A 14,737-nucleotide genomic window follows, 5' to 3' on the forward strand; every position below is an offset into this window, starting at 1 on the left:
AGATGATTGCTAAAGAATCATAAGAAAAGACAAGTGGATTATGAAAGAGAAATGACAATAAGGATATTACTGCTATTGCTAATCCAGTTCTGATTATAACAGAAAAGCTGGATACAGTACATGTCAAGTAGATACAAAGGAAACATTTTTAAATGCATTTATATATTTTTCAACTTTCAAAAGCCTCAATAAAATGAGGTCCCATTATGTTGGTTCTATTACGAGATGATCATGGATAACTTCAACTTCCTCAGTTTCCCAAGAAAAATTAGCCATGTGTAACCCAGAAAAAAAACACATTATCTCAAAGTCCGCATATATTACTGACTTTCCTTGATGATGTTGGTGGAGGGTCAGTGGCCAATGATAATGATTCAATGGTCATGACGATGAGGCAGCCAGGGCATCAGAGATCTACACCATCACAAGCAAAGAACAAACTGCCTTCCTCCCTCAGCAGACAGTCAAGTCCTACCACCTTAATTCCTCTACAATTCCTCAACCTCTCTCCAGGCCCACTGCCACAGCTAAAGTTGAAGCCACCTTTACTTCTTGTCTGGATGGTTGCAACAAGTTCCTGTGGGTTAAATTTTGTTTCAGCCAGAGTTACTTTTCTAAAATGCAACATATTAAATCTCCTGGTTAAAGACTTTTAATGTTTCCGCTTCAACTTCATTCTGAACTCCCAAGAGTGACACATGAGGCCCTTCATAACCTGACCCTGCTAACTTTCCAACCTCAGTCTCTGCCATTTCCACCTCTTGCAGTCTAGACTCCAGGCATTTTGGACTGTTTGCAGTATCATGCTCTCTCATTCCCTGATTTGATTGTGTCCTGTGGGGAATCAGAATAGTAAGTGATACTATTAGGCAATAAGTAGCAAAGGAAGATGCCTTAGATTAGCAAACTAGCAATACCACAGTATATCTTCTGGCTCAATTACTATTTGCTTTGTCTTGTTGACCTTCTGGTGGTTAGGTTTTGCTTGCTATGTAGGGATATGTGGTTGACATTACAAGTGCTAACCAATATTTCCAGCTCTGCTTCCTGAACAGACAAAAGATGATATTCCCCGGTTCCCTTAAGGTAGGTAGGATCTATACATTATGAGTTTTGGATAAACGGCTGCAATGTAAAGTAATATGTAGTGATATCATTCAGGTCCACAATGGATTATACTGCTCTGGACCATATTTGGTTTTAAGACCAAAGCTCTTAAAACCCAGGGCGCAATTTGCTTTTCTTTCTTCCTCTACTGAAGACATTGTGAAAGCGTATCTTAATATGGAGGTGCCACAAGATCAACCTGGATTGCTAAACTGGTTGCTAAACTAATAACTAAAGAGTCTTCTAGAAATGCAGTGCACACAGTATGAATGAGAATTAACTTCTACTTTGCAAAGCCAATGAGATATTGGTGCTGTTTGTTACTATATACTGGTATAGCATGCATCAGTATAAGCTGACCAAATAAATGATTTCATCATTGCAATAATTTATTTGTCTTTAAATCATTTCATTTCCCCTAATAAATGTACCTTCTTTGCTCCTTTAAACAAAAGAGAAAAATCCAAAGCATAATTCAACAATTCAAATGTGACTTACTTTTACAAGTAGGAGGGCTGGGACTCCAGACACCTATTGTTTTGTTCTCCACCATGCAAGAAATGGAAGCTTTGCCTAACATTGAGAAGCCAGGGTTACACCTATAAGTGACAGAAGAGCCATATGTGTAGATATCTTCATTTCCACCACTGCGCTTGCCGTTGATGATATCAGGAGGGGGCTCACAATTGGCAACTGGGATGAGTGAGTAAAGAGAAAGAAATAATCAGGTAAGGCATCCTTATAAATCTAACATTCATGATGCAAATTCTAATGAACAGTACAAAAAGCAGCAAAGATATACAGGACTTTTATCACCTAACATAAGTTTATAGTCAAGTCAGAAAAAGTCCTTACTTACTTACACATTCTGGAAAAGAATTACTCCAGCCAACTGTTTTATCTTGGACTTCACAATAACTAGTGGTTGAGCCCATTAAGATATACCTGAATAAAATAAGATTGGAGATTTTAGTGGTGTTCTTTCTATCCTAAATTAAATTGGATAAAAGTATCTGAACAAATAAAATTGTTACTCAATATTAAAAAATGGAAAAAAAAATGTTTCCTCAGATAATACTTCCCACTGAGCACTCCATTCAGTAAAATTTCACCATTGCAATGAGATGTGTTTGTTCACTTGTTCTTTTATTCTGTAATCTAGTATTGAGCATCTACTAAATGTCAGTCATGAAGTTCATCCAGAGCTCAAGCAGGACAATATAGGGTAAAAGATTCAATTGAGTGTGTCATGCATGTTGAATGAGAGTACCAGCTAGATTACTGACTTCAAACTTTCATTGTTTGCAGCCTCCTTTTGACTTTCAGATGATTACTCTCTTCCATACACCATTAATTCCCTGTTCATGATCCCTATTTTTATGCTCTTGACAAGTTCTAAGCCTGCTGCTCTCTATGTAGTTTGGTAACAGAAAAATAAAATAAAATAAAAGCATTGTTAGTATGATTTCAAATTATACTATCATTGAGGAATAATGTACAGTATGATTGAACACTAACACAAATGTTACCTTCAGCAATTTAAGAGCCTCTCAAGCTTATTTAATAATAACTTAAAGGAAAAAAATCTTTTAATAAGATAAGATACAGTGAGAATTCTACATTACTGCATTTTGAAATTTCTTCAAAATGTAATTTTCCTAACTTAGCCAGGAAAACAAATGAAAAGTACTGTTTTCTGGTTATTCTAATAGAAACATTTCAATGTTCCAATAGCACCATAGTTATGAATCTTCTCACTTCTCTTCTTAGCAGTTATTCACAACAAGAGAAACAGAATAAACATGATAAAACAACAAAAATAAGGAAAAATGTGAGGTATAGATGACAAGCAAAGGAAAATTAGAATATATTTCACTGGAATACACGAAGAAGGAGCACAAAACAATAAAATAGCTATTTAAAAATGTATTTCAAGTCAATATTACAAAAATAAAATACTTTAATCTACATTTTAAAATTGTATGTCACAGCAACAAAAAAATGAACTAAATTGTTTGTATCAAAATAACTAAGAGTAGGATTATTATATATCAAATATAAAGAATAATATCTTTGGATAGCCAAACAAAGACCAAGTCATATATGGGAATAAAAAATCCAGGTAGGCATCAGAGTTCTCTACAGCAACATCCACTAGAAAAGGATATGGAGCAAAACCTATAAGATAGTCAAGAAAAGAAAGTATGAGCCAAAGACTTTATGCCCAGCCATGTATATAAATATCAAGTTCTCAGATAGCACTGAACCTGTAAGAACTCAAGGAATAATTTATCTTGGAGCTTTTCTTTTAGGAAATCGCCAGAGGACAAACTATAGCCAACCAAGCAACGACAGGGTAAATTTCAATAAAAACAAGCAAAAAACAACTCGTAGTGAGCACTGAACATGAAGATCTAGGACAAGAACAAAGGTAAGGTTAAGAGTGACTGAAATAAATACAAATTTATATGCTCTGACAGTGCTGAAATAATATAACTAACAAATAATAGGAGATGTGGGAGAAAATGCAAAACAAAACAAACCCCCTCATTACCTTATCCTCAAGAGTTGGGAGTGAAATCGAGCTATAGACACATATGAGTATTTAACAGTAATGTTAAATATAAACATTAAGATAATACAAAGGACATAAATTTACTGCTAGAAAAGACAGAGGGGTGAGGAGGAGAGAATACAAGGTAAATTTACTGTTGCTCATAACAGGGAACAAATTTAAACTGCCTAAAAATAAAGGGGAATAATGATATTATATTAATGTAAATGTATATAGGTAACCACTAGAACCAAATTTTAAACCTTCTTAAATAGCAAATATATAGAGTATAAAATATGAAATAACATAATAAAACCAAGTCTATAGCAATCACTCATATCAATAAATGTAATTGGCACTTTTTAAAGAACTCGAACAAATAATTCTAAAACTTATATGGAATGACAAAAGACCCTAAATAGCCATGGCAATCTTGAATAAAAAGAACAAAATGGAGGTATCACACTACCTGGCATCTAACTATACTGAGCCTACAGTAATCGAACCAGCAAGATATTGGCATAAAAACAAAAACATAGATCAATGGAACAGAATAGATAGCCCAGTAAAAAACCCACACCTATATGGTCAATTAATCTATGACAAAGGAGGAAAGAATAGACAATGGGGTAAAGAACAGTCTAGTCAATCAATGGTGTTGGGAAACTTGACAGATACATATAAAAAAAATAAAACTAGACCACTTCTTATACCATATACAAGAATAAACTCAAAATGGATTGTAGACTTAAATGACAGACCCCAAACCATAAAACTCCTGGAAGAAAACATAGGCTATAAACTCTCTGGCATTGTTCTTAGGAATATTTTTTCTGATAGGTCACTTCGAGCAAGGGAAACAAACAAAATAAACAAATGGGACTACATCAAACTAAAAAGGGTTCGCACAGGAAGGTAAACCATCAACGAAACAGAAAGACTCCTACTGCATGGGAGAAGATATTTGCCAATGATGCATCCAAAAAGGGGTTGACATCCACAATTTATAAAGAACTCATGCAACTTAACAGCAAAAAACTAACAATCCAATTAAAAAATGGGTGGAGGACCCAAATAGACATTTCTCCAAAGAGGATGTACAGATGGCCAATAGACATATGAAAAGATGCTCAATGTAACTAATCATCAGAGAAACGCAAATTAAAACCACAATGAGATATCACCTCACACCTGCCAGAATGGTCATCATCAATAAATCACAAGCAAATATTACCAAGGATGTAGAGAAAAGGGAATCTTCATGCACTGTTGGTGGGATTGCCAATTGCTGCAGCCACCATGGAAAACAATGTGGAGGTTCCTCCAAAAATTAAAAATACAACTACCATATGACCCAGCAATTCCACCTCTGGATGTTTGTCTAAAAAAAAAATCCAAAGCACTAATTTGAAAAGATACATGCACCCCTATGTTCATTGCAGCATTATTTACAATAGCCAAAATATGAAAGCAATGTAAGTGCCCATCAATAGACGATTGGATAAAGAAGAATTGATTCATATATAAATTGAAATATTACTCACCCGTAAAAAAAAAAAAGAATGAAATCTTACCATTTGTGATAACATGGATGTACATGGAAGGTATTATGCTAAGTGACATATGTCAGACAAAGAAGGACAAATACCATATGATTTTACTTACGTGTGGAATCTAAAGAACAACTAAACAAATAAAACAGAAACAGACTCATAGATGCAGGGGACAAGCTGGTGGTTGCCAGTCGAGAGAGGTCTGAGATTGGAGTGAGAAAGATAAGGGGATTAAGAAGTACAAATTGGTACTTACAAAAGAGTCATGGGGATGTTAAAATACAGCATTGGGAATACAGTCCATAATATGGTAATAACTATTTACAGTGCCTGTTGGGTACTAGACTAGTCGGGGGAAAGTTCATAAATTATATGTATGTCTAACCACTATGCTGTTCACCTGAGACTAATATAAAATAATACTGAATGTAAACCATAATTGAAAAATCAGAAAAAGGGGTGGAAAAAGGTGAAGAGGAATAATAGGTTCAAATTTCCTCTTGTTATAAAACAATTAAGTCATGGAGAAGTGTTATACAGTATAAGGAATATAGTTGATAATATTGTGATGGCATTGTAAGGTGTCAGATGGTCACTAGGCTCATCATGGTAATCACTTCTTTAGGTATATAAATGTTGAATAACTACAGTATACATCTGAAAGTAATATAATATTATATGCTGGCTATATTTTAATAAAAATCTTTAAAATTTTTTAAATTAATGGTTAAAATGATAAAAGAAAATTAAAATAGCAAGAATAAAATATCTAGACTTAAACACTTCAAAAAGTGCAAAATCCATGTGAAGAAAACTTTGAAACACTCTTGGAAGAATAAAGGAGAAAAAGGCAAATTAATGGGGCAGAATATGCCACACCAAAACGTGTGACTTTAGCATAAGGATCATTGAGAGCTAACGGTGCTTGAAAAACAGCTGGTGTAGGAAGGGTGCTCTGACCTTCCCCTTTCTTCCTGAAAGCAGGAAAGCAAAATCCCATGAGAAAGGTGCCTTCCCTATACCAGGAGGAAAAGAACATTCTTTTCACCAAAGAGGGAGTTGAGACCAAGAGAAATATGTACAAACAGATCTTGTCAAAATAACCCTTATTTTCTTTTGTTTCTCCGTATATTTTAGTTACTGTTATTGTTCTTTGTTCAGTCTAACTGCTGTGGGGTCTTTATTTTCCTGTGAAGGCTCCCATGTACCTGTAAAAATAAAATCTGTATGCTTTTTTCTTGTTAATCTGTCTTATGTCAACTAATTCTCAGGCCTCACCAGAGATTCTAAGAGGTAGAGGTAAAGTTTTGCCTTCCCTACAGTAACATATCTAGGGAGAGTCAACATTTAAAAAAATTCTCCTAAAATTAAGTTAAAAACAAATCCAACACTGATTTTAAAATATGCCGAACTTTAAAGTTCACATAGAAAAAAAAAGGTATTGTCAGGAAAATTCTGAAAAAGAAGAACAATAGATCCATATTGGCTATTAAAACATATAAAGCCTCACTAAGTAGAAGACTGTGTATTGTATACATGAATATGCAGGCAAAACAATGGCATTTAATGAAAAGTCTGGAAAAAGACCTGGATGCATATAGGAATTCAATATAATATCAAAAAGCACTCCCGAGTCATTAGATTGAAGATGGACTTTTTAATAAATGAAGTTGGGATAACAGGAAAGCCATACAGAAAAATACAGACTAGGATATGTACCTCATATGCTCTACACAATATATTGACTCCAAATGGATCAAAGCTTTAAATGTTAAAGGATATAAGAACATAAAGTTGTAGAATAAAACTGGGAAAATAGTTTAAAATCTTGTATTGGGGAAGGCCTTTTAAATTAAGACTTAAAATCTAGAAGCCATTTTTAAAAGCGAGATTGATAAATTTGACAACATAAAAAAATTCTCCTTGAGAAGAAAAAACATACCAATAGCCAAGTCAAAAAAAAATTACATACTTTGGGGAAAAGTTGAGCTTATATCAGAAACAAAGTTCAAATCCTAATACATAGGTTCATGTATGTATATCACCTAGGAATTAAGAACCAAAAATTCAACTCAAGAAAAGAAAATAGGCAAAGGACATCCAAGTAGTACACAAATAAATACAAACATCTCTTAACATAAAAAAATATGCTCGACTTCACTCATAAAAAGAAAAATATACACTGAAACTATAGTGAGATTTTATTTTTACCTCTAAAATTGGAAAATTTTCAAAATTCTGACAAGTTTTCAAAACTTGACAATACACTTAGTTGGAAAGTTTATGGAGAAACAAACATTAGCATATCTGCAAAATCATGTAATCCCCTATGAGAACAATTTGCAATATTTTTCAAATTTTCAAACATATGATTTTTTGACCCAGAAATCCCATTCTGGGATTTTGCTCCACAGATATAACTCTATATGTACAAAATGATAAATATACAAGATAATTAATAAGAGTACTGTTCAGAATAGCAAAAGATTGGAAATATTCATGGATCCATCAAAAAGATTGTTAATCCATGATATATCCCATAATTAAATTTTATGCGGTTGTAAAAGGAAATAAATGAGGAACCTCTTTATGCAAAAACACAGAAATATCTTCTATATATACTGATAAGTAAAAAAATAAAGCAAGATTCAAAACTACGTTTGTTATTGAAAAGGTGCAAAATAAAACTAATATACTAATTTCTTAGTTTGTATTTGTAAAAGTAAACTCACTAGAAAGATGCATAAGAAACCAATAAAAGTAGATCCCTGTTTAAGGGCAGGAAAGAATGAGGTGGATGGTGATAGAGTAGAAGCGAGGATTCTCAGTATATAATTTCTTATATCATTTCTTTTGAAACATATAAACACATTAGTGATTTTTAAAAATTAATTTTAAAAAATGTATTGTTTCTAGATTGCCTCGCACTCACCCTTCTAAACAGCTGAATTCGATATGTGATCCAAAAGAAAGATCTTTCTCAATGATCACTTGCCCATTACGTAATTCTCCTGGGTTGCTGCATGATCTCTCTGAGAGAAAATTAAAAATGAAGATTAGTGATTTCAATTACTCACAGACATGGAATTAGAGAAGCTTTGACCTCTGCTTCCAGAAAGACCAGAGGTTCAAATTCAAATTTATTTCTGATCCTGGCTCACTGAATTTTTATTTTGGAGCAAAAAAATAAATTCAAAAATCGATCTAATTTTTTCTGTTATCTTTTACCAATAGAGAAAGATGGTCAGCTAAATTACTGTGGCAATCTCACCTACAGTCTAGGATTTAGCACACCGACCAGGAAGTTATGTTTTATTTTATGGCAGTGGTGTATACTTTGAACTTAGGCCATTCAAATATGCATTACCTTGGTCACAAAAGGAAAAACAAACAAAAAATAGTATAGATTGTACACCCTTATTATCGGAAAAACATCACAGAATATAGTCTCAACTGAGAGAGAATCATAGCATCTTCTTCCAAATACAGCAAGTATTTTGGGTGAGCTTTCTTTGGAAACTGCATTATCACTTTCTAGGCATATAACTTTGTACAATTTGTAAAGAGTGAATCTCGTTTTCAATATATTAAAATTGAATTTATAGTTAACTTCTGGAAGAAGTATTTACTGAATTATGTTGTAAAGAATGGACTTATTTTTCAATGCAACTAGATAGCTCCTAATTTTTCTCTTTTATTTACTTGTTTGCTTGTTTATATTTTTCAAAAAGTGACATACCTGTGTACATTGAAATCAGTCATTGACAAATTGAGTGGTTTCTTAGTGACTAAAGATTCTCATTTGTATTCAGAAAGCTTAGTCCCTGAGACAACTTTGAAAAATGGGAAAAGCACAAATAAGAAAAATAAATGTTCCTACTTACTGACGCAGAAATCACTGTAGTACCATGTGCCTCTTGAGTCACAGGTAACAAATTGATTTCTTGAACCGGTCTTTATGTAGCCGGGGCGGCAGGTGTATTTCAGAGAAGTTCCAGTTTTGAAGTTTGTCTCATTGAATTCATTTATTGGAGAAGCAAAGTTTAAATAGGGAGGGGGACCACAATCACCTGGACACCAAAATGACAAAGAGCACCAGAAGTTGTAGCTTGGGACGCGGTACCTTAATGTTTACAGTAGTATGATTTTTAGAACAAGAACCATTCTTTTCTCCTCTAGTCAAGAAAAATAATAACTCCTATTATCTCTATTATTCAACAAATCCAGTGAATGGTCAACGATAATAAAAAAAGGGAGAAATTTTTCATTCTTTTCCTGTTGTATATGAGATAATTTATTTTAAAAGAATGGCAGACATGATTTCATTAGTCTATCAGATTTCCCATATCTGCTGACTCAGATGTATCTGTGCAAAGCTAGACGTCCCTACAATTTTCCTCAAAAGAAATAGAGTATTTCACTAATAATTACTTTATGTAACATTGTTTGCCTCTGGAAAGGGTAACTGGGTTGCTGGGATAGTGATAAGAATAACATTTTTAATTTGTACTTTTTTGTACCTTTTGGATTTTGAGTGATACAAAGGAAGAAGCATAAAGCCCTTGAATAATAAAAGCCTTAATCCTGCTTTCCTTGCAAGAATTAAATACAGAACCAATTTACCTTTTAGGAGCCACAGTAGTAGTGTACACTTCCCCTCTCCATTCTAGATAAACCCACTGTAGTGAAAATTGTTCAGCCAGGCTGATAGACAATATAGATTTGTTTCAAGTCATTGTTGGGAGACAGATTAGGAAATTCCTGGAGAAGAAATCTAGGGGAAAGTGTCTAGAAAACTGCCTCTTGTAGAGGTAAAGCAAATTCTCCTTAAATTCCAAATAATTCCAAATTTCAAATAAATTCCAAATTCCCAGTCAAATAAACCCTTTGTTGTTGAAGCTGGATTTCTGCCAAAGCCTTAATCTTCTCTTCGTTAGTCTTAAAAGTGAACAAACAAGTAGATGATCTTGAGTATTTGTTGCCAGTCTGAACTTGTCTCCTTATTACTCACCAAGAACAGTAGACAAAAGAGCAGTGACCAAGGTTATTTGGAACAGAGTTGAATCAGAGACTCTCCACAATCTAGAGAAGGACCAGGCTGTCGTTTTCCCCTTTCTATCAAGGGCTCCATTTGGAGCTCTTGGAGGGTACATGACCTGTTGCTTCTCCGATCCTTTTCTGCTGAAAGAACTCAGTTTAGTAAACAGTCATTGAATTCCTACTTATCATAAAGCACCAGAATGAAGGCTATGGGATCTGTGTCTTCAAGGAAATTACAGCCTAGAGTAGAAGAAAAGACATATGCACAAATGTTACACAACACATAACAGTGAGTGGTAGCCTCTATGGGAGCATTCTGCTCAGAGGAGGAATGAATTCTGAGTGGAAAGATGGGAGGTGGCTGTATCTGCATTAGGTTTGCTGTAAAAGTTAGAGAATGGATGCGGAGAAATTGGGGAGCAGTAGATAATACTGTGCTGGAAAATAAAGTGTCTGAGAAAAGGAGACGGTTAAAGAGTGAGAATCTATGTGTATCTGAATAGGACATAAGAGCCAAGTTTAGGAATTTATAGACACTACTCTTTGGGGAATAATGATCTATTTTTTTATTTAGATATTGTTTTTGGTTTTTTTATTCGTAAGCTAAGGAGTGATACATAATTTAAGAAGATCGCTATGGCAGATGTGTACATGAAAGATTGAAGTGAACAGAGAGAAGAAACAAGGAAGTTAATTAAGAAGACTACTGCAGATGAGCCACAGAGATGATCTGACCAAGGAAATGGCAGAGGAAACAAATGTAAAACAAAGCAAAACGAAAAAGCAAGAAAATGATGAACTAGAGAAGAGGAGTTGGATTGCTATAGTTTTGGGAGCTCTTCATGACAACTGTCAATTGAGGCAATAAACCATCAAGCAATTTGCAGTTTTGAAAAAATAGTTTTTTATATGTGTATATAAAACCATATTTATATAGTGATAAGATAGTGATAAGAATAACATTATATTTATATGGTTTTATATAAATATGGTAGATATATAGAGATCTATATATGTAGATATGTAGAGATAGGGAAAAAAAAGAAAAATATATGTGACAAATGTACTTTCGTTATTTAATTAGACTATTTAAAGACTTATTTAAAGCAAAATCATGAAGGATATTTTTCTCTTCACCACCACTCCTGTTTCCTTTAGTAAAACCAATATATCTTAAATTTACATTAGAAAGAGTCTTGTCCTTAAAGGAATATACAAAGTTCACTCCCAATATAATGTTGAATTTCATCTTTTATTCTGATATCTCTGTTACATCTAGATGAGTCTACACTCCCCATGTGTCCATAATTCATACTAAGCACATATCCATTTAGATAAAAAGGAGTCACCTCAATATTTCTCTCAGAGATGTTTCTGTCCCACATTATAGAAGAAAAACGTTTATAGTGGCCCTTCACACTATGTAGAGAGGCCTAACTTCTTCATTGAGTAATGATTCATAGAATCTTATCTTTCCCAAATTCTATTCTGATGAAGCCATTCCTCCACCAGTTGTCAGTTGGGAGGAGCCGGAAACCACATTTTAGGCATATTCTCTTGTGTTTCATTCTCTCTGTTTTCCTAGTATATCTCTCCCAATCTCAGATCTCTGTCTTTCTGCCCTAGCAATCCAATGAGACAGGAGACAGTTGAAGTTAAGGCAAATTCCACATATTAAAAACCAGTCCACTAAATCATCTGTGAAATTTACTAAATATGATAAATTTCTCCCAGGCAATAAAAGCTTCTATGAACTACAAAAAAAACTATACAAATAAGTTTCTTTAATTTTCGATGTCAGTAGATTTGCCATGTTTACTGAACTTCCGTGAAATTGAAGAAAGAGATTTCAAAATACCAATATGTTGGCAAAATAGAATTTCACCATAAAAAATCAAGAGGATAATAGTATAAAGTGAAAATTCCCCATATGAATTGTTTCAATTGTCATTACTATATATTCACAAGAAAAATGTATACATTGAATTTACTCCAAGAAACTATCTGTATATTTATAAAAACACAGCCATAAGATTAAATTCTTACCTTCAGAAAATGGAACAAAAAATATTTAAAATGCTGCTACAAAGAATATATTCATTAGCTACGTCCAAAAAGAATATATTTATAATTATCGAATATAGTCGATAAAATGATGTTAAGTAGATTAACAATTTGATAAATTCAGCAAATTGACTTCAGTGAACGGATCCTTCAGGAATTGGCATTCACTCAATTGGCTTCTGGTGAATAACTTTTTAGAAGTTTGGTCTGAGCCCCATGTTCCATCTGGTGGGGACTACCTGGATCCCCAACAATTCTAAACACTTTCACCCCTCCTACCCTGCCCATATCCTCTGATCTCTTGCTCTTTCCTCCTAAATTCCTATTCATTCTGCCAGTCCCTTCTCCAACGCCCCCTCTTGTCCTCCAGGCAAGTCTCCGTATTCCAATTACAGTGTAGTATTTATAACTCTGATTCTAACTTGGTTTGTAACTAACAGCTGAAGTCTGTCTTTACTACTTGAAGTCTGAGAGTGAGTTCTTATTCATCTCTGTCCCACCTAGTACCTAGTATTCTGCCTCACGGTTATTAAAGTATTCAATAAATGTTTGTTGAATTTACATTCAAAAGCACCAAGGGACAATTTATGGTTAACGAATTTTAAAGCAAGACACACCTGTATCTTAATGAGAACCCAACCTAGAGATTTTATTATAGGGTTTTCTCCATCCGTAACCTGAAGTCATCATATAATCAACCAGTCAACTGAGGACAGTATAAAGGGAAGGAATAAAAAAAAAAACTAGTGCTCCTCCCTCCATAGGTTATGACAGGAGGTAAAAGTCAGCCTCACAAACCCTACGCTGTGAGGGATTTATATCACTCAGCCTTACACGAGGCCACAGGCACAGGTGGACAGTATGTGGCTAGGCCCTGGGGCATGGGTTCTGGAGTCAGTCCCAGGCCCTGTGAGTTCAACCACGGTTCTACCACAAGAGAATTTTGTGCCCCCAGGCCAGATATTTTAAGTTCCTCTAAGCTTCAATTTCCTTTTTTATAAAATAAGATTGATAGCTATACATGTCTCCCAGAATTGCTAAGAGGGGGCTGGGCTTGGTGCACGGATGGCACATAGTAAATATTGAAAAAATATTTTAGAAAAGAGTGACAGCATTGATGTTGCAATGTGACTCTGACAGGACCGGAATTCTCAGAGTCAAAACATCATTATAATAATGATATAAAATTGTAATGACAGATGGCTGAATCACCAAGATACTTTAAGCCCCAATGCAGAGGAAAGCCCACTGGACTTGGTCCAGAAGCACTTGGCTGAGTCTTCACTGTGGCCTTTGGTCACAGTGAAACCCAGTCCCACACCCAGAGCAGAGTTGCTGACTCCCATGGGGGCTTGCCCAGGGCTTCTTTTTCCCTCACCTTTATTTAACTGTCTTCCTGAGAGGGACTCACCTACTCCTATGACTTTGACCATCATCCATGACCATCACAGACCTCTAAGCCTAACAGTCTCCTATTGGTGCAAAACTTTACATGCTCCAGAAACTCAGTTATTAATAAAAATCTTATTCTGCCCTGTTACTTCCCATGTGTAAATGTTGAGCCATTCAGCCCAGCCTCCTTTACTCTTGTTGCTAACTAGTGGAATTTCCACGCTTAGCCTGAAAATTGTGGATATTTTAAAAATCAGTGAAAGAAATCTCAGCAAAATAGGAGAAAATACTTTCTCTTCCCCTGAAGGTGCAAAAAAGCTTAATCTGCATCATAAAACTGACCTTGCAAATGATATTTCTAAGAAAGAACTTGTTCCTGGACTTTAGAAATTATAGCTTTGCCACTTGAATGTAACCTTTAACCTTGGAAAAGTCTATAATTCTGACTGGTTATCTCAGCAAATTGTTTTTTGGGGGGGTTTGTTTGTTTTTGGGGGGCTGGGATAATATTTAAATTAACATTTCTGTTTTTTAAAGGTATAGCTATTTGTGAGTTTTCTTTGCAAATCCAGAAAGAAATTACTATACTTTTCACTTGCAATCCTGAAAGCAAGCTAAAACTTTTGACTCTGTTGAATTTTTTTTTTTAAATTTCAACTTTATTGAGGTATAAGTGACTAAATTAAAAGTTATTTAAAGTGCACATCATGGTGATTTGATATACATATACATTGTAAAAATAGTCCCCCCTCCCATCATCTAGTTAATTAATACATCTATCACCTTACATATTTCTCTCTCTCTCTCTCTCTTTTTTTTTTGGCAAGAACATTTAAGTTCTACTCTCTTAGCAAGTTTTAATTACAATACAGGGTTTTCAACTGTAGTCACCATGTTTTACATTAGATCCTCAAATCTTCATCTTATAGCTGAAAGTTTATACCCTTCTACCAACCTCTCCCTATTTCTCACCCGCCCCCAGCCCTGGCCACCACTTATTAGATTTATTTAAAAAAAAAAAAATGTG

General features: G+C 34.4%; 1 protein-coding gene across 1 annotated transcript in view; it reads right to left on the minus strand.

The window, feature by feature from the left end:
• C4BPA (complement component 4 binding protein alpha) overlaps positions 1–14,737 on the minus strand; it is a gene marked incomplete at its 3' end in the record, with an annotated part of 19,897 nt that overhangs the window by 3,206 nt on the left and 1,954 nt on the right. The window contains exons 2-6 of the mRNA XM_025040486.1: positions 10,226–10,392; positions 9,099–9,284; positions 8,147–8,246; positions 1,967–2,052; positions 1,606–1,800 (exon numbers count right to left, since the gene is read on the minus strand). Of these exons, the coding sequence (XP_024896254.1) occupies positions 1,606–1,800; positions 1,967–2,052; positions 8,147–8,246; positions 9,099–9,284; positions 10,226–10,367 (709 nt within the window). The remainder of the gene's footprint in view (positions 1–1,605; positions 1,801–1,966; positions 2,053–8,146; positions 8,247–9,098; positions 9,285–10,225; positions 10,393–14,737) is intronic.

This window comes from Pteropus alecto, unplaced genomic scaffold, assembly GCF_000325575.1.
Source record: "Pteropus alecto unplaced genomic scaffold, ASM32557v1 scaffold359, whole genome shotgun sequence".
Taxonomy (NCBI): domain Eukaryota; kingdom Metazoa; phylum Chordata; class Mammalia; order Chiroptera; family Pteropodidae; genus Pteropus; species Pteropus alecto.